Source organism: Macrotis lagotis, chromosome 2 (genome assembly GCF_037893015.1).
Source record: "Macrotis lagotis isolate mMagLag1 chromosome 2, bilby.v1.9.chrom.fasta, whole genome shotgun sequence".
Classification (NCBI taxonomy): Eukaryota; Metazoa; Chordata; class Mammalia; order Peramelemorphia; family Peramelidae; genus Macrotis; species Macrotis lagotis.
This window is the reverse complement of record NC_133659.1, coordinates 268,054,672-268,071,402: the sequence shown is the minus strand read 5'-3', so window position 1 is coordinate 268,071,402 and position 16,731 is coordinate 268,054,672. Positions and strand designations below refer to the sequence as shown.

The 16,731-nt window shown below is 36.0% G+C and overlaps 1 protein-coding gene across 1 annotated transcript in view; it reads right to left on the bottom strand.

Moving 5' to 3' along the window:
• Nucleotides 1-16,731, bottom strand: part of TPH2 (tryptophan hydroxylase 2) — a 128,419-nt gene that overhangs the window by 54,344 nt on the left and 57,344 nt on the right. Inside the window, exon 8 of the mRNA XM_074220777.1 lies at nucleotides 11,574-11,700. Coding sequence (XP_074076878.1) covers nucleotides 11,574-11,700 — 127 coding nt within the window. The remainder of the gene's footprint in view (nucleotides 1-11,573; nucleotides 11,701-16,731) is intronic.

The window sequence follows — 16,731 nt, the reverse complement described above, 5'->3', positions numbered from 1 at the left end:
ATTTTGATCTTTCCCATGAAGAAGAGTAGAGAAATAAAAGGAATCTAATCAATACTAGTAATCTTTAGTTTAATTGGGTTGTATCAACTCCTTTGTTCCTCCTCTCTCCTCTAACCCCAGATCCAAACTCTGATTTCTACACTTTGTTTCTCTTTTTAATCCCCCTTTTACCATCAAACCTCCAAAACTGAAGGGGTTGTATCTCTACCTTGCCCCACTATACTTTTTCCTCTTATATGTCTCTCACACCTTTCTGTCCCTCCCTGTTTTCTTTTTGAGTTAAATGTATTTCCATAAAAAAAACAAACAAAAATAGCCTATATTTGGGTATAGGATTATATATTTGTGAGTTTGTATTCAACTTTCTTTCACCAAGTTCAGAAAAGAATGAGAACACAAGAGACCTGCTCCTATTACTCCTTCCATGTTCACACTTTTTTTTCTTGCATATCTTATTTATGTGAAAAAATAATTTTGTCCCCTTTTTCTTCTTTCTTTCCCTAGTGTATTCCATTTCCCTCCTTTCTTCTATTAAAACCACCATAACCATACATAGGACCTGCATTTATCCTATTTAACCAATTCTGCAGAATTGAATTGGATAATAAAAGAAAATAGAATTATAAAAGTATATTTGCCTCTTCTCTTTCTATTGAAAGTTCATTGTTGAAACCATTCCAATAGCATAAATGTCTTTAACTTTCTAAGTTTCTCTTGATACCTTTGTTGCATTTTAATATTTCTACTTAGCTTAGTCTTTTCATCAGAAATGTCTTCTATTTTATTAAAAATCCATCTCCTCACTGTGAACTCATCCAATCTTTCTGGAGAGCAATTTAAAATTACACCCAAAGGGCAACAAAAACGTGTATACCCTTTGATCTGGCAATACCACTACTGGGTCTATACGCTGAAGAGATTATGATAAAGGGTAAAAACATCACTTGTACAAAAATATTCATAGCAGCTCTGTGGTGGCAGAGAATTGGAAATTGAGTGAATGTCCATCAATTGGGGAATGGTTTAATAAACTGTGGTGTGTGTATATATATGTGTTTGTGTGTGTGTGTGTGTGTGTGTGTGTGTGTGTGTGTGTATGTGTGTCATAGAACACTATTGTTCTACTAGAAACCAGGAGGGATGGGAATTCAGGAAAGTCTATAAGGATTTGCATGAACTGATGCTGAGCAAGAGAAACAGAACCAGAAGAACATTGTACATCCTAACAGCAACATGGGGGTGATGATCAATCTTAATGGATTTGCTCATTCCTTCAGTGCAACAATCAGGGACAATTTGGGGGTATCTGCAATGGAGAATACCATCTGTATCCAGAGAAAGAATTGTGGAGTTTGAACAAAGACCAAAGACTATTACCTTTAATTTAGAAAAAAACACCCATTATCTCATTATGTAATTTTGCTCTTATACTTTATTTTTCTTCCTTAAGGATATGATTTCTCTCTCATGACATTCAACTTAGATCAGTGTATACCATGAAAACAATATAAAGACTAACAGACTGCCTCCTATGGGGAGGGAGGGGAGGGAAGCAAGATTGGGGGAAAATTATAAAATTCAGAATAAAAACTTTTTTAAAAAATCCATCTCCTCCTTTCCCTTCACCCCCCCCATCAAGATTAAACTCAGTTTTTTAGTATAAAATATTTTTGAAAAATTTTTATCTTTTGTCTTTTAGAATAATGCATTCAAGTACTTTTGCTTCTTATAATAATTATGTGATCCTGTCTGTGATTCCTTTGCTATTTAAACACTTTCTTTCTAGTTGATTGCAATACCTTTTCTTTAGGTTGGAAGCTCTGAATTTTAGCTTAAGCCATGACTGAGTGTTTTTAGTTTGGGGTTTCTTTTGGATGGTGATCTGTGAATTCTTTAAATTTTTCCTTTCCACTGTACTTTGTAATTCTATTAGAGCTGGGCAATTTTCTTGGATGTTTTCTTGAAATATACTCTAGGGGTTTTTTATTTGTTTTATTGGTAATGGTTTTCAGATAGTCTGATGATTTCTAAATGATCTCTCCTTCAGATATTTTCCAGTTCAATTTTTTTGAATGGTTGGTGCCATATATTTACTTATTTTTTCTACTGACATTATTCTATTTTTTTGGTTGTCTTCTGGCATCATCAAGTTCTGCTTTTCAGTTGGTCCACTATTGGCGAAATATTTTCCACCTTCTATTCAAACCTTGTATGTTCCTTTAATTTTTTTCCTCCTGAACTTTCATTTTGCATCTATTTTTGCATCTTTTTAACTCTTGCTTCTAGACACTTTTAGAATACTGATAACATATATGTTTTCCTCTGAGGTTCTGCTTATAGTTTTTGTGGAATTAATAAATTTTTTATTTTCCCTTTGGCTTCTCTAAACATGTAGCATTTCTTCCTTGTTTTTCTTCTGGGTATTCATATTTTTATCTTTGGTTCTTGGTTTGGGATTTTGTGCTAAGACTAGCTCTCCTTGGTACTCCTGGATGAGCTGGGTAGGTCTTACCCACTCTACAATCTGAGTGTCATTACCGTCATCATTCTGGATAGGGTAGCTAGCATTAGGTCTCACCCTCTGCCTAAATCCCTGGTTTCTACCTCATTTTCTGATGTTCTACCATAGAGACTGACCTTAGCAATTCTTTCTCTTCTCTTTGCACTAATGGTTCCAGCTTTTTCTGTGGTCCTGACAGGTCCCAGTAGAATATTGGAGATGATATTGGTCATATACCTCCTGATCAATGCCCTATTGCTGGTGCCTAATTAATTAATTATCCCTATCCCTATTTCTTTCTATGGTTCACAGCACTCCAAAGCAGTAGTGCCAAAATTCAAACTCAAATAGAAAAATGGGGTGGGGGGGAAGGGTTGGCACTATACTTTACATAAGAATCCCTGAAAGTTGAATATTGACTTAAAGAATATTCTATTATATTTTTTATTTAACTTATTAAAATATTTCCCAATTACATTTTAATATGGTTCTGGCATTAAACTTAGTGTTCAACATCTCTTTTCCAAGTCTCTACACACACACACACACACACACAGACAAACTGTAGAGACTGGTTCTGTCCCCTGCTTTTGTTCTGATTGACCAGAGTCCTAATCTGGCCTGGGGATCTCAATTTTTGGAGTTTTAACAGAATTGAAGCTCTTCCCTTTACAATGAGGATACCAAATGACTGTGGGAGCTAATGCCAACTTCCCTGGCAAGGTTCTGCTCCATATTTCCTAGCAACCTCTGGACAGGTTTGTTCTGGCTTTCTTGGTGTGACCCTTCCTAACCTTCCTTATTATCATTTTATGTTTTGCTGGACTGTTTGGAGGTGCTTACTTCTCTTTCTTATGGTTTTCTTTATTATTAGTCATCATGGGGACTTTTCAAATAGCTATTGGAATTTAGATGGGAAAGCTACTACTTTTCCATCTCTACTACTTCTCTACTATCATCCTAATCAGAAATCAAACATGCATAGGATTTTGAGAAAGGTTGCCTTCTCAAACCAGAGTTCTTTTTTCCCTTTTTTCTATTTTTATGGAAATTGAAATGACTCTGGGACTCTTTTGTATTCCTTGACAAATGTGGCTAACATTTTTTGAGCAGGAAAAATAGAAAGAGTTCAGTGTCAAGATTTTGATCATATTAGAAAGATGACAGCTCAATGAGGAGAAGCAGAGGTTTCAGAAATTTAAAATTATTTCACAAATAAAATAAAAAGGTTTTCAGGTTCATGTGGCATGCCTAGGATTTTCACATCCAAGATTTCATTTGTTTTTCACAACAACTCTCATGAGATAGACAGGGTCAAGTTTACATATGAAGAATATACATTCTTTTATAGCATCACATAGTCAGCTGCCTCTCCAGCCAGTTCTTTTTTGCACTAGAACACAGCAGCTTTGATGTGGTTCCCTTGAGGACCTGATAGATTTGACAAGTGAATCATTCTTTCCCTTAAAGAGACAGCTAGTAGCAAGCATATAAAATCCTGGCTTTTGAGTAAGGAAGTCCTGAGTTCAAATGTGACCTCAGGTATTTACTTGCTGTGTGACCCAAGGAAAGTCACTTAGGCTCATTTTGCCTCAGTTTCCCCAACTGTAAAATGAGGATAAGAATAGTACCTACCTCCCAGAGTTGTTATGAGGATCAAATGAGATATTTGTTTCTTAAAAATTACTTAGTACTTTTGTACCTTGACCTCCTTTGTAAAAGTGTATTACTTTTAAAGTATATTTCATAAATAATCTCCCTCCACACAGCCCGTATACACTAACCTGGAATTCTGTTCTACCTGATAAGACTGTCTTCATCCTTCAAGGATGGTACAATACTTTTTTTCCAGCTGACCTCTCTAAATGCACATGGATAAAATGTCATTCAGTCATTTCTGACTCTATTTGACCCCATTTGGAGTTTTCTTGGCAGATATACTAGAATGCCATTTCTTCGTGAACTCATATAACAGATGAGAAAACTGAGGCAAACAGGATTAAGTGACTTGCCTTGGATCACACAACTTGTAAGCAACCAGATTTGAAATCACTAATGGATCTTCAGACTCCACACCCCACACTCTATCACTTAACTACATTCCTAAGGCATAGCTACATTTAAAATTCCACACTATTTAGATCAGGTAAATAAATGAGGTTTAGTTTGAGTTTTACCTTTCTACAGTCCAACTAGCTGACCTCTAGGGTCACTATTCAGATCTAAGGTTCTCTCATTCTATGTGACCCTGGAAAGAAAGTATGATATAATGAATAAAGTACTAGCCTTGGAGTAGGAAAGACTTAGGTTCACATTGACACATTCTATCTTGGTGACCATGAACAAGTTTCTCAGCTTCTCATTCTTCAACCCCATCTCCCCTACCCCTGGAAGCTCCCTAGGACTGTGAGTTGCAGACAAGTTGCCAATCTACATCAAGGAAAAACACTTAAACAATTGGAGTTCCTACACAGATGAAATCACATGCCTAGAGCAAGCAACAATAATAGTAATGTTCTTCTTAGTTGGGAGGATCCTAGAGATAGCCTGGAAAGGTTCTTATCCACAGGCAAGGTCATCACAAGTTAGTCAAATAGTTATCAATGTGACTTTATTTTGAAAAATTTTCAAATATTTAAAATTTTTTGCATCTGCATTTATGTGACTTCTCCCTGAAGCCCTGAACTACAGTTATAAAATATAAAGATTTGAGAATCAAAAATACATAACTGATCCAGACTGAAAGTGTATCTCCTTCTAAAAACAGCACGCAATTATAATTACTCTAATTCCAAAAACCTTTGTCATAATCAACATGCTTCAACAGGCAACAAATACAAGTAAAGGGAACAACAAATACCAGAGGCTGAACATACAGAAACTAATATTGCATTATGTCCTCACTTAACAGCATCAGGGCTAACAGAAGAGAATTGCAGTCAGAAAAGTTAGGACCACTAAAAAAAAAGAAGAATGGCAAACAGTGCAAGTAAGTCAATGGAAATGAAAGAAAAAGGAAAAAATTATAGTTTAAAAAAATACTTTTTAAAGGATACCTCTTTTCTTTATTCACAGTGTTCATTAAATTGAAAACAATAGATTAGGATGCATGGCAGTAACTTTTAAACTGTTATATAGAAATAACACATCTAATCAGCTGCCCAAACCTCTCAATTAAGGATGAATGACAGCTCCTTTGGGCACTTGTTCACTTTGCATCCAATGTTCCAAATATCTAAAATAGTTCAAAAGCAGAAGCATTGAGTAATTAAGCCTGGGACTTATTGCATGCTCTCTTGTTGAGCTACCAAAATGATCACCTATACTCAGAACTAGCTAAGTAAGCATCTTTTGTCCTTGTAAAGTTTCTAACCCCCTGTCAAGAAAGGTGAAGGCAAGGACAAGTGCAATTATTAAAACTTATTAAACACTTTTTTCTAATGCAATGTTAGTTGTTTGATTTCTAGTAGGTCCTAAGACAATTAACAATGCTACCTTCTCAAAGACCTTGGAACAAATTTGAACATGGATACAAACTCACATACTTGGTGAAATTTTTCAAACTTGTTGATTATGACTCTTTCCATCTTTTCTGCCCATCAAAAAAGTTGGGAATTCCAAATGAGTTGAAACCTCAATTTCTTAAGGGAAAAAGCAAAAAAAATAACTGGATGAATGATTTTTCCATATATAAAAAATTCCAACTGGGCCACAGGCTGATTTAATGAGTTTGCGAAACATCTGTGATGTATTCATGCTGATTGCTTTCTCCTAAAGATGATATACAGCTTTGTCTGATTCAAATGCCTTTATGAGGGGAGAAATGAATGAACTGAATTGATGCCATCTGCATCACAAGATACTTATATGGCTTAGGAAAGCAGTCCCCTTAAATTTACTTAAATCTGGGGGGGAAATCAGCATATTTCCATGAGTAAGTTACTAAATTCATCTAATCAGCAAATTTCTATTCATGTATCCTGTGCCTATGACAACAAACAATGCAAATAGTAGAATGCCACTGAGTGTAACAGTGTAGATTCATCAAGAACTACAAGATGATGAACTCAACAAGCATGGTGCCCACAATGCAAAGGTGTCTATTTGAATCAACCATCATGTAAAATATGCTTCTGAACTCAATCTCCTGATTCCTACCATAAAATCCCTGTCTATACTGAGTAATTGAGTAATTCTTTCTCATGAAAGATATTTATCAAGAGTTCATTACAAGCACAGTGGGTAGAGCACCAGTCTTGGAGTCAGGAGGACCTGAGTTCAAATTTGACCCCAAGTCACTAAATTATTACCTAGCTGTGTAACCTTGAGCAAATTAACCCCACTGTCTTGCAAAACAAACAAAAGAATTCATTACAGAATAAGCCATCAAGAACCCTTAACCAAATTAGAACTCAGTTCTATAGCACCTCTCTTCAATTGAGCAAACCTACTATGAAAGTGTTGTAGTTTTACTATTAAACATAGTATCTGCTATATGTGTGACACTCATAACTAGAGATACAAAAATTAGTAGAGATACAAAAACAAAGATGAAGCACTCACCTCCCTCCAGAGCTCACATTCTACTGGAGAATGAGGAGAGAATCAAGTTGATCATGAATAAGTGAATACGATGTTTGGACAAAATAATATAAATAAGGGAAGTCAAAAGAGAAAGGATGTCAATAATTGGTCAGATCTGGGAAGGCCTTGTGAAGGAGGAAATTTGATCTGCACTTGAAAGGAAGTTAAACAAAGATGTTCTTCTCTATAATGATCTTTAGCTTACCCTTATCCTTGGTTTGGGAACTATTTTTATATATCACTAGAGCATAGACCCAGACAGCTGATGATTAGTATGGAAGAAGCAGAACAGCCACAACCAGAGTCTTATTCATTATGCACCAGAGGGCAAATTATTTACATTTATAACAATGAGTCAAGACATCAGCATCAATTTTCCCAAATACAAAAGTGCTTCATTTAAATAGTTTTCTGGGCATGGAAACCAGCACCCAAATAAAACAGCAGAAATTGCTTCATTTCCCAACCAAAGCGTTATTAAAATGTCAAAATAAATATCATGCAGAAATATGGCAAAGAGCTGCAATAGCTACTGGCAATAGGGTGGTAGTGTGGGAGAAAGATCCAGAAGTTCAAGTGGAACATTGGACAAAGCAATGAAAGTCTTCTGGTATCACTTAATCCCTTGGGGCAATTACTTCTTTCTTTCTTGGACAGATTTGTTGACAGTACATCCAAAGTAGTTATGAAATGTAGCTTCACTGAGTATGCTTAACTCCTTTCTAAGTATTCAAATTTACTCAATAAAGAAAAACAGGTGTTATATAAATATCATTAATTCTGTAAATCTCACCTGGTGCAAAGAGTCTGTTTCATCATTCTACATAATCAGTACTTTCTAGGATTTTTCTTCTATCAGTTTTCTTCCTCAGTCTATGCTATTTATTTCTTCCTCTGGCACATTACTTAATGGAAACAAAGTTCAGGAAGTCCATTAATGATGCCTTCATTTCTGGTATGAATTCCTAAAAGGTTCATTTCTTTTCTCTCCATAGGCATTTTCAACCCCTCCTAGCAAAGCTTTTGTTGTTAATCTCTCTGTGCTTGGAAATGGGTCATCTTAATGGTTTTCTTACTCTGGCATGTTGCTTAGGGCTCATTAATATACATGTTACCCGTCAGCTCATTTGTTTTCATATTTACTTTGAAGCTGCCTAGCTAGAGTCTTAGCACATTTTCCTTCTCAGAGATTTTCCTGGCAAGATTCCATTCACTTTGTTCTTTACCTGAGAGACAGGATATTGTGCTAGAAGTCAAAAGTAGCTCTGATGTCATCTCAGGAAAAGTCTTCCTAACTCTTTATGATGGTACTAATAGGAAACATGTCATTAACTTTCTATGCTCCAAATATCACTTGAGATCTTTCTTAACTTCTCTCAGTCTACAAAATATTCTTCAAAATAAGAAGGACTAACAAGCCAGGTAGTCTATAAAACTGAAGATAGTTGAAATGTTAATGAGCACAAAGAATTGAAGTGAAAGGGAGTCACTAAATACTGGGAAAATAAGGAAAAGGAGTTTTAGTTAACCCAATGCAAATTTCCTCTGTTAGAAATAAACATTATTTTTAGTGTAGCAAACTGTTGTACTTATTTCTAACTACTAACACAGTCACAAATGTTGGACTGATCATCATTTTTCACCCTTATTCTTTCCTAAGTTGTCTATGGTTCCTGACCATTGCCATTCCCCATGCTTGGAACAACTCTCTAAAGTCATTGATCTAGTGTTGGAAGGGACCACAGATAATTTGTGGTCCAACTACTCCAATTTACATATATAGAGATTCAGGTCTTTCACTAGTCAAAATATAGTGCCAAAGTAATTAGGCTTTGCTTTCTCTTTTTTTATTGTGGGGTAATGGGGCTAAGACTTGCCCAAGGTCACACAACTAGTGAATTTCAAGAATCTGAGCAGAATTTGAACTCAGCTCCTCTTGGTTCCAGGGTCAGTGCTCTATCCACTGAGCCACCTAGCTGCACCAGGACTTTACTTTCTAACATATACATCTGTCAATAAGCATTTATTCAGTACCTGCTATATGGAAAGCACTGTGCTAATTGCTGGGAGATGCAAAGGCAAAAGATCTAAAGAAGTCCTTGATCTAAAGGAAAGCAGATATGAAAAAATAAAGATAGGAATGAAAGTCAAAGTAAATAAAGAACCCTGATATTACTGAGCCACCTTTAGTCCAAGTTTTATTTCTGCTTAAACCAGAGATAATCTTGGGAAGCTAGATGACAATTGAATAGGATTGTGGTCAGGAACACTAATAATCCTGCATTTAAATCTGACTTCGGACACTAGCTGTGTGATTCTGAACAAGTCACTTAACCCTCAGTTCCCTCATCTGTAAAATGAGATGGAAAACTATTCAATATTTTTGCCCAAAAAACCCCAAAAGGGGTCTCAAAGAGTTGGACAAAACTAAAAATGACTGAACTACAATAACCTTAAGCCAGAGACAATCCTGGGATCATAAGAGTAACTTATGACAGTAAGGTCATTCCTTCATAATAAACAGCTTTGATCTCTTATTCTGATATAAGGACTAAAACAGAAAGACCTATTCTTAGCCTGGGTTAGCTGTGTGTGGTGGGTATGAGTGAAGAATTAAGAATATGCCTTTATCTGAGCAGATTGGAACTGCCATGCTCTAGCCTGTTGAAGTTCCAGCAAATCAATAATTCTGGGCCCACGAGAAACTCCACAGCATCCAGTGAAAAATAAGACCATTGTGATCGAAAGAGAAGCAGGTCAGGTAGAGATCCCATATTGCTCAGCAAGGAATAGGCCCAGAAAACTCCACAGAACAATGACAATGGAGCTGCCAGGTTTAGTGAGGAAACAAAGTTTGAACTGAAAGGAGTGTGATAGCATCATTATAGGATACCATCCTGCTGTGCAAAAGATGTGTTACCCCTTCACATGTATTCCCCAGGTGGGGCCCCTGATGCCTCTTCACATATAATTCTTAGCTATGCCTACTCATTCTCATTCTTGATGATGTCATATGTGATACAGTGACCCTATGTCTATTGGAAGAATGTATTATTGTAAATCTTACCATGTTTTTCCATTAAATGCCTTTTGCTTTAAACTAATTTTGTCCTCTGCCTTGCTAGAGAAAAACAAGACCCATTAATGGAAGCTCATGAGCTAGCCACCATGGTGAGCAGGTATGGACCTAGGGTAAGTTCCCTATTTGTTAAAATATGGGGTGACAAGTGCTAAGTACAAATGAGGAAATTAAGGCCCAAACCAGTTAAATAACTTACCCAAGACCATAGAATCAGTAGGTATCAGAGGTAGAATTAAAACCCAAATCATCTGATTATAATTCTTTCCATGCTTCATGGCCTCCCAACCTTAATTTCAACATTCGATATTAGAAGATAGATGACAGTTGTATAAATGGATAGATGGAGAGATACAAATAAATGAATAGATAGACAATGGAAAGATAGAGACAAGTGAATAGATGATAGATAACAGACAAAAAATAAATGAATAGATAGCAAATAAATGAATGATAGGCAGAAAGGCAGATAGGCAGGTAATATGCCATAGAGTACTGGTCTTGGAGTAAGAAAGTCCCAGGTTCAGATTCTGCCTTTGACACATAATAGTTGTATAACTATTTTCATACCTTCTTAATTCTAATGCCTTCCCTCTCTTAATTATTTCCTGCTTATTATATCTATCTATTCATATATGTGTGTGTGTGTGTGTGTGTGTGTGTATGTGTGTGTGTGTGTGTGTGTTTGTATGATGTCTTTCCCGATAGACTGAGAGTTCCTTAAGGACAGATACTGCTTTTTGACTTTTTTTGTATCTTCAGCACTTTATACATGGTAGGTATTTAACAAATGTTTATTAATTGATTAATTGATTGATTATGAACAAATCATTTTAGCTCTTTGGACTCCAGGACATCCTCAAGAATATAAATTGCAGAAGAATTGATCTATGAATAAAAGTTACAAATCCTAACCAAAAAAAAAAGTAAATATTGAAGCAGCAATATGATAAACTGGTCACATCTGAATATTGTAAAATATATTATGCTCAAAACAGCACAATCTATAAAGTAATCAATTCATTTGATGGATGAATAAAATGGGTACAATAGTATAAGCATAAATGTATCTAAATTGTGTTCCATGACAATACTATAAAACATTAAGCATATAAACTAAAATTGAAAATTAAAAACATGTAAGAAAACTATCTCAAAAATATTTATTATTATTTGAATATATGAATGTCACCTCCCTGACATGTGATCTTTCTTCCTGGAAGAGCTAACAATGCCCCATAATGTAGCATTGCATCATCTATCCTGCCTCTCAGTGCTACCTGCTCATCTTTAAAATGTAGTTTTGCTTTCACCTTTAATAACTGTAAAAATCTTTTTTTTTTCTTTAGTAACCTCAGATGAACAGGAAGATCTTTTTTTCAGTCTGACATAAGACCACAAAAGACTCACCGTAGCAAGCTTCTGAACATCTTCATCAGAGGCTCCCAGGGAGGCCAGGCCAATTTCTTGTGAGAACTGAGCAAACTTCGGATCAGCGAGAAGGGGAACGTGTCCCAGAAGTTCATGACATGTATCTCTGACAACAATTAACACAAAGAAATGTTAGAGTTAGCACAAAGTTGAGAAACTTCATGCCACTCATAGAACATGACTAAGAAATCTGTAGAAGTTCTAGCTACCAATTATCCTGTCATATTATGGCATTTACAATATAGGAAATGATAGGAAAAGTCACCTTGATGTAGTAGTTAGAGAACCAGTCTCAGAGTTAGGAAACCTGGGTTCAAATCCTGCAAATAGCATATGTTATGGGACCCTAGGCAAACTACTTAACTTCTTTTCCTTGGATAACTCTAAGACTATACAGTTATCTCTTTCATATTGCAGAGGTTAGGGGCACAGCATCCTCATAATCTGAAAAATTTTCATACAATTTTTTTCACTCTCCCTTCATACTGGAAAAGAAGTCTGAATTATTATGCTATTAAATGATTAAAAAGTTGATATTATACAATATTATAGATAATTTTATACATTCCCATGTTTCTAAACTTTTTCTGTGTCATCTGCTAGTCTTTGCATAGCATCTGCAGCTTCTGCAAAATTCCCCCAAATTCCTATAGAATTCCTTAAGCCAACTCATGAGATAGTAAAACCATGATAGAGAAAGTTGAACTCTGAAAAGGATAACTTGTTATTTTGCATTGGTGGAAGTAGTTTCCTTATGGAGGAATTTTCTTTCAAAACAAAATATCACAGGATCAGACCAAAAAAAAAAAAAAAAGACCACTATGGAGAAAGAGATTCATACAAGTAATCAGTGAGATAGGGAGCTAAAAAAATCATGCAATCTTAGGCTGCATCAAGAAATGGAGACTGTTAGGAATTAGAGTATGGCTCAGTTTGGGTGCCACATTTTAGGAAAAACATTAGTAAGGTGGAGAGCATCCATAAAAAGACAACCAAGACAGGAAAGAACTACCAGGGCTCTTGTGACAGTCTGGTAAAAGCCTCTAGGCTCTTTCTTAAAATCATGCTTTTAAATGCCTAAAATAAAATACACAGGGTTACAAATTTTGAAATACAGTTATCAAAATGTTTAAAATGTTTTTTTAAAAAAATAAATATCCAGACCCCAGGTTAAGAATCTTTCTTCTGGGAACAAGTGGCACAGAACACTGGCCTTGGAGTCAGGAGGATTTGTGTTCAAATCCAGACCTCAGGTACTTGATATTTAGCAATGTGACCTTGATCAAGTCACTTAACAACACTGTCTCATTAAAAACCAAAAGAAAAAAATATCTCTCTTCCATAGGATACCATACTGAAGATCATTTATACGGACTGAGGAGGTGTAGCCTGGAGAAGAGAAGGCCTGGAGGGAGGGGAGATGTGAGAGCTCTTCTAGTATTTGAAAGGATGCCACAAGAAAAAGAAAATAAGACTGATTCTGCTTGGCCCCAGTGGACAAAGTTAGGAATAATGGATGGAAATAAGAAGCCCATTTCTGCTTGGTGACAAGAAAAAATTTCTAATGGTTAGAGAAACCGAAACTGAAATGGGCTGCCTCATCACTAAAGGTATTCAGTCAGAAGCTTGGGCAGACATGAGTGTAAGCTGGAACATTGGTCATTTTAAATCAGATGTCCCACAGATTTCTCAAACTTTTTTCCAAAACAGCCCCACTTTCAAATTTTTCATACATTTTGAATTTTTTCAAATATTTCTACTTCTGTTGAGGGCACTACCATTTCTCATTCCCCTTACACTACATATCCAATCAGTTGATAAATTTTGCCATCTCTGCTTCCACAATATGTCTTGCATTCACCCTCTTCTCATTATTTGCCTTACTATCACCTTTCAGTGTAAGTTTCCTGAGGGCAGGGATTATTTCATTTATGTCTTTAAATTCCTATTGCCTAGAATAATGTTTAGAACATCCTTAATGTTTAATAATAATGCTTAATAAATATTTGTCTATTGACTAATCTATAGTGTTATCTTGTCTGTAGTTCTAGGTGGTGCAGTGGATGAAGCACTGGCCTTGGAATCAGTGGGACAAGAGTTTGAATCCAGCCTCAGATACTTGACTCTCACTAGCTGTCTGACCTTGGACCAGTCTCTTAACCCTGGTTGCCTCACATCCAGAAATATGTCCAGTCATCCTGATTCATATCTAGCCACTGGACCCAGATGACTCTGGAGGAGAAAGTGAGGCTGATGACTTAGCACAGCCCCACCCTCACTAAATCCAATTTATGGTCTTCTTCAAAAATGAAGGACAAAATTATTATTAGTTATATGACAAGAAGCTATACTGGACTGCTCCTGCTAGAATGTCCTGGGAAATAAGAGAATTACCATGGATAATACTGAATAGATGTATGAATTTAAAAAAATTTTATTAGGCACTTAGTATATTCCAAACACTTGGCTAAATATAAATTAGAAGTATAAATTTAAAAAGTAAGACAGTCCCTACTCTCAAGAAACTCACATTAATTGAGGAGATAGCATATTAAAGAGACTTCATCTTCAGGACAGACAGAAAAAAAATCCCAGAACTCCCATGGGACCAACAGTGATATGGATGGCAAGGTCCATAAACACTAATTTGAACATATGAGCTGATCAAGTCTTTCTTGATATTTTTGTGGATCCTATGGAAGAATATAGCTGGATGACAGATGTTCATAACTCACTGAAAGTTATCCAAGGGTACTCATCATGACTAGGTATTTTCAGTAACAGACTGAAGGTCACTGTTCTTTGTTGCTGTCATTATTAAATAATTTTATCAATAACTTAGTTGAAGACTTGAATTAAAAGAATTCTTCTAAAATATGCAAATGACCCAAAATTGAGAGGAATAGCTAATATACTGAATAGTTGAATCAAGATTCAGAAATGTTTCAAAAGGCTGATACCATTGACCAAAACTAATATATTAAATGCATGAGATGAATATAAAATCCTGAACTTAGGTTTAAAAAAAACTACATACACAAGGACAGAATTGAGCAGGGATGGGAGGATGGGAAGGGAGCTGTTAATCCTGGTTTAACAAGAGTAGAGGCAAAAGAGATCTAAGATAGAATCTCTATACTTATCTAGCCATGGAATACTTCAGGGGCTGAAACATATTGATTGAGGCCTTAAGTGATGGTAGACACTGTTTGATGGCACTAAATGAATATCTCTGAGATAAGGGCAATTGAGAAAGTTTGGGAACCAAAGAGAAGAAATCAAAACTACTCTGTACAAGATTCTCTCCACCTCCCAGCTTTTGTTGACTTCCTACCAGGAGCTGCTGGATTGAGTATTATTAGAATGTTGGATATGCCCCTATAAATGCCTGAAATGTTGTCTTGTAGAGGATGGGAATTGGAATAACTTCAGAGGGAAAAACTAGGACTAATGGGTACACTCATAGTGGACTTCCTTCCCAAAACCCTCTGTGGACTTTCCCTTCCCCTTTTCAGTTTTCTATTATCTGTTACCTTCTCCCCATTATATTGTAAGCAACTTGAGGACAGAAATTGTCCCGGGTTTTTTTATTTTTGTATTTGTATCACCATAGTTTAGAACAGTGTCTGATACACAAATTAACTTGAGGGCAAGAACTATTTTTTTGTCTTTTTAATTGTAGTCATCAACACATACTTTCATACTTTTATGAAAAAGTAGTCTCATCAGTGTGGCTATTCTTTCTAATGATGTAGATATCAAACCCTCTCTGCTTCTCATTTTGTAGGGCTGTCAATCATGCTACCCAACAAATACATCATGATAGCAGTGGGCAGTAGGGCCTGTATCAAGGCACCTTCCTGAAGGTTTGACTTGATATTTCATGCATGTCAATGGAGTGATCCACTGATTCTCCTTTGCTCTTTCTATATAACCATCACATAGATAGATAGATAGATAGATACATACATACATACATACATACATACATACATACATAGATATGAGAGGGAGAGAGAGAGAGAGAGAGAAGATGAATGAATGGATAGATAGGCAGGCAGGTAGAAATAGAAAAAAGATAGATAACTAGATGATGGATGGACAGATGGATGGATGATAGAAAGAAAGAAAGAAAGAAAGAAAGAAAGAAAGAAAGAAAGAAAGAAAGAAAGAAAGAAAGAAAGAAAAAGAAAGATGACAGATAAATAGATAAATAATTAGATGGATGGATGGATGGATAGATAGATGATAGATAGATAGCCTGCCCTTTGGTGATCTCTAACACTTCAGATAACTAGAATTCCATCACTTGCAACCTTGCTTAGCTGGTTCTTGTCCTTTGTTTTTGAAGAAGACCAAAATGACATAACTATGTCTGAGACAAATGACAGTGTGTCCAACTTGGCTGATCAGAACAGTAAGAACTCTGAATGTTCTACCACAGGTTGGGTACAAATAGTCCATGTGCACACCTAGGGTGAGTATTCTAAACTTACAGAAGTCATGTTTCCTTGGAGCTGCTTCTATTCTGCTATCCTTATAGAGCACTGCCCCCTCATTGATGAGGGCATGCCATGCTGGGAGGTCCTATGTCAGTGTCTCCCATGCTACACAATCAATTCTAAAGTTCTTAAGAGAGACCTACAGAGTGTCTCAATATTGCTTCTCCTGACCCCTTTGGAAGACTTGCCCTGAATCCTTCTGGCATTCTAACAACATAGCTAGCCCATCATAGTTGTACTTGTGTTGGACTCAGTGTCTGGTATCTTCTCCTGCCAGATGATCTTCAGAATCTTCCTAAGACAATTTAAATTTATCTTGCAGTCATAAAAATTGCTGAAAAACTGCAGGTACCAAAGAGGTCTTTTTGTAGATAGTAAGTGCTTAATAATTTTTTTAAATTAAATTTAGCCCAACTCCCTTAAAAAAAAGTGATTTGAAGCCAGGCTTTGTATACTTCCCTCTCAGTTCTACTCTTTATTCTCTGGACATCTCTCTATCTTCTTATCTGCAACTTTGCCTTAAAAAGACATTCTAATCATCACCCCACCTTTCGAGTTTCCCTTCATGTGCTGTCTTATCCCCATTTAAAAAACTGTTAAGTTAGGAACTATATTTTTGGTTATATTAGTTTTCC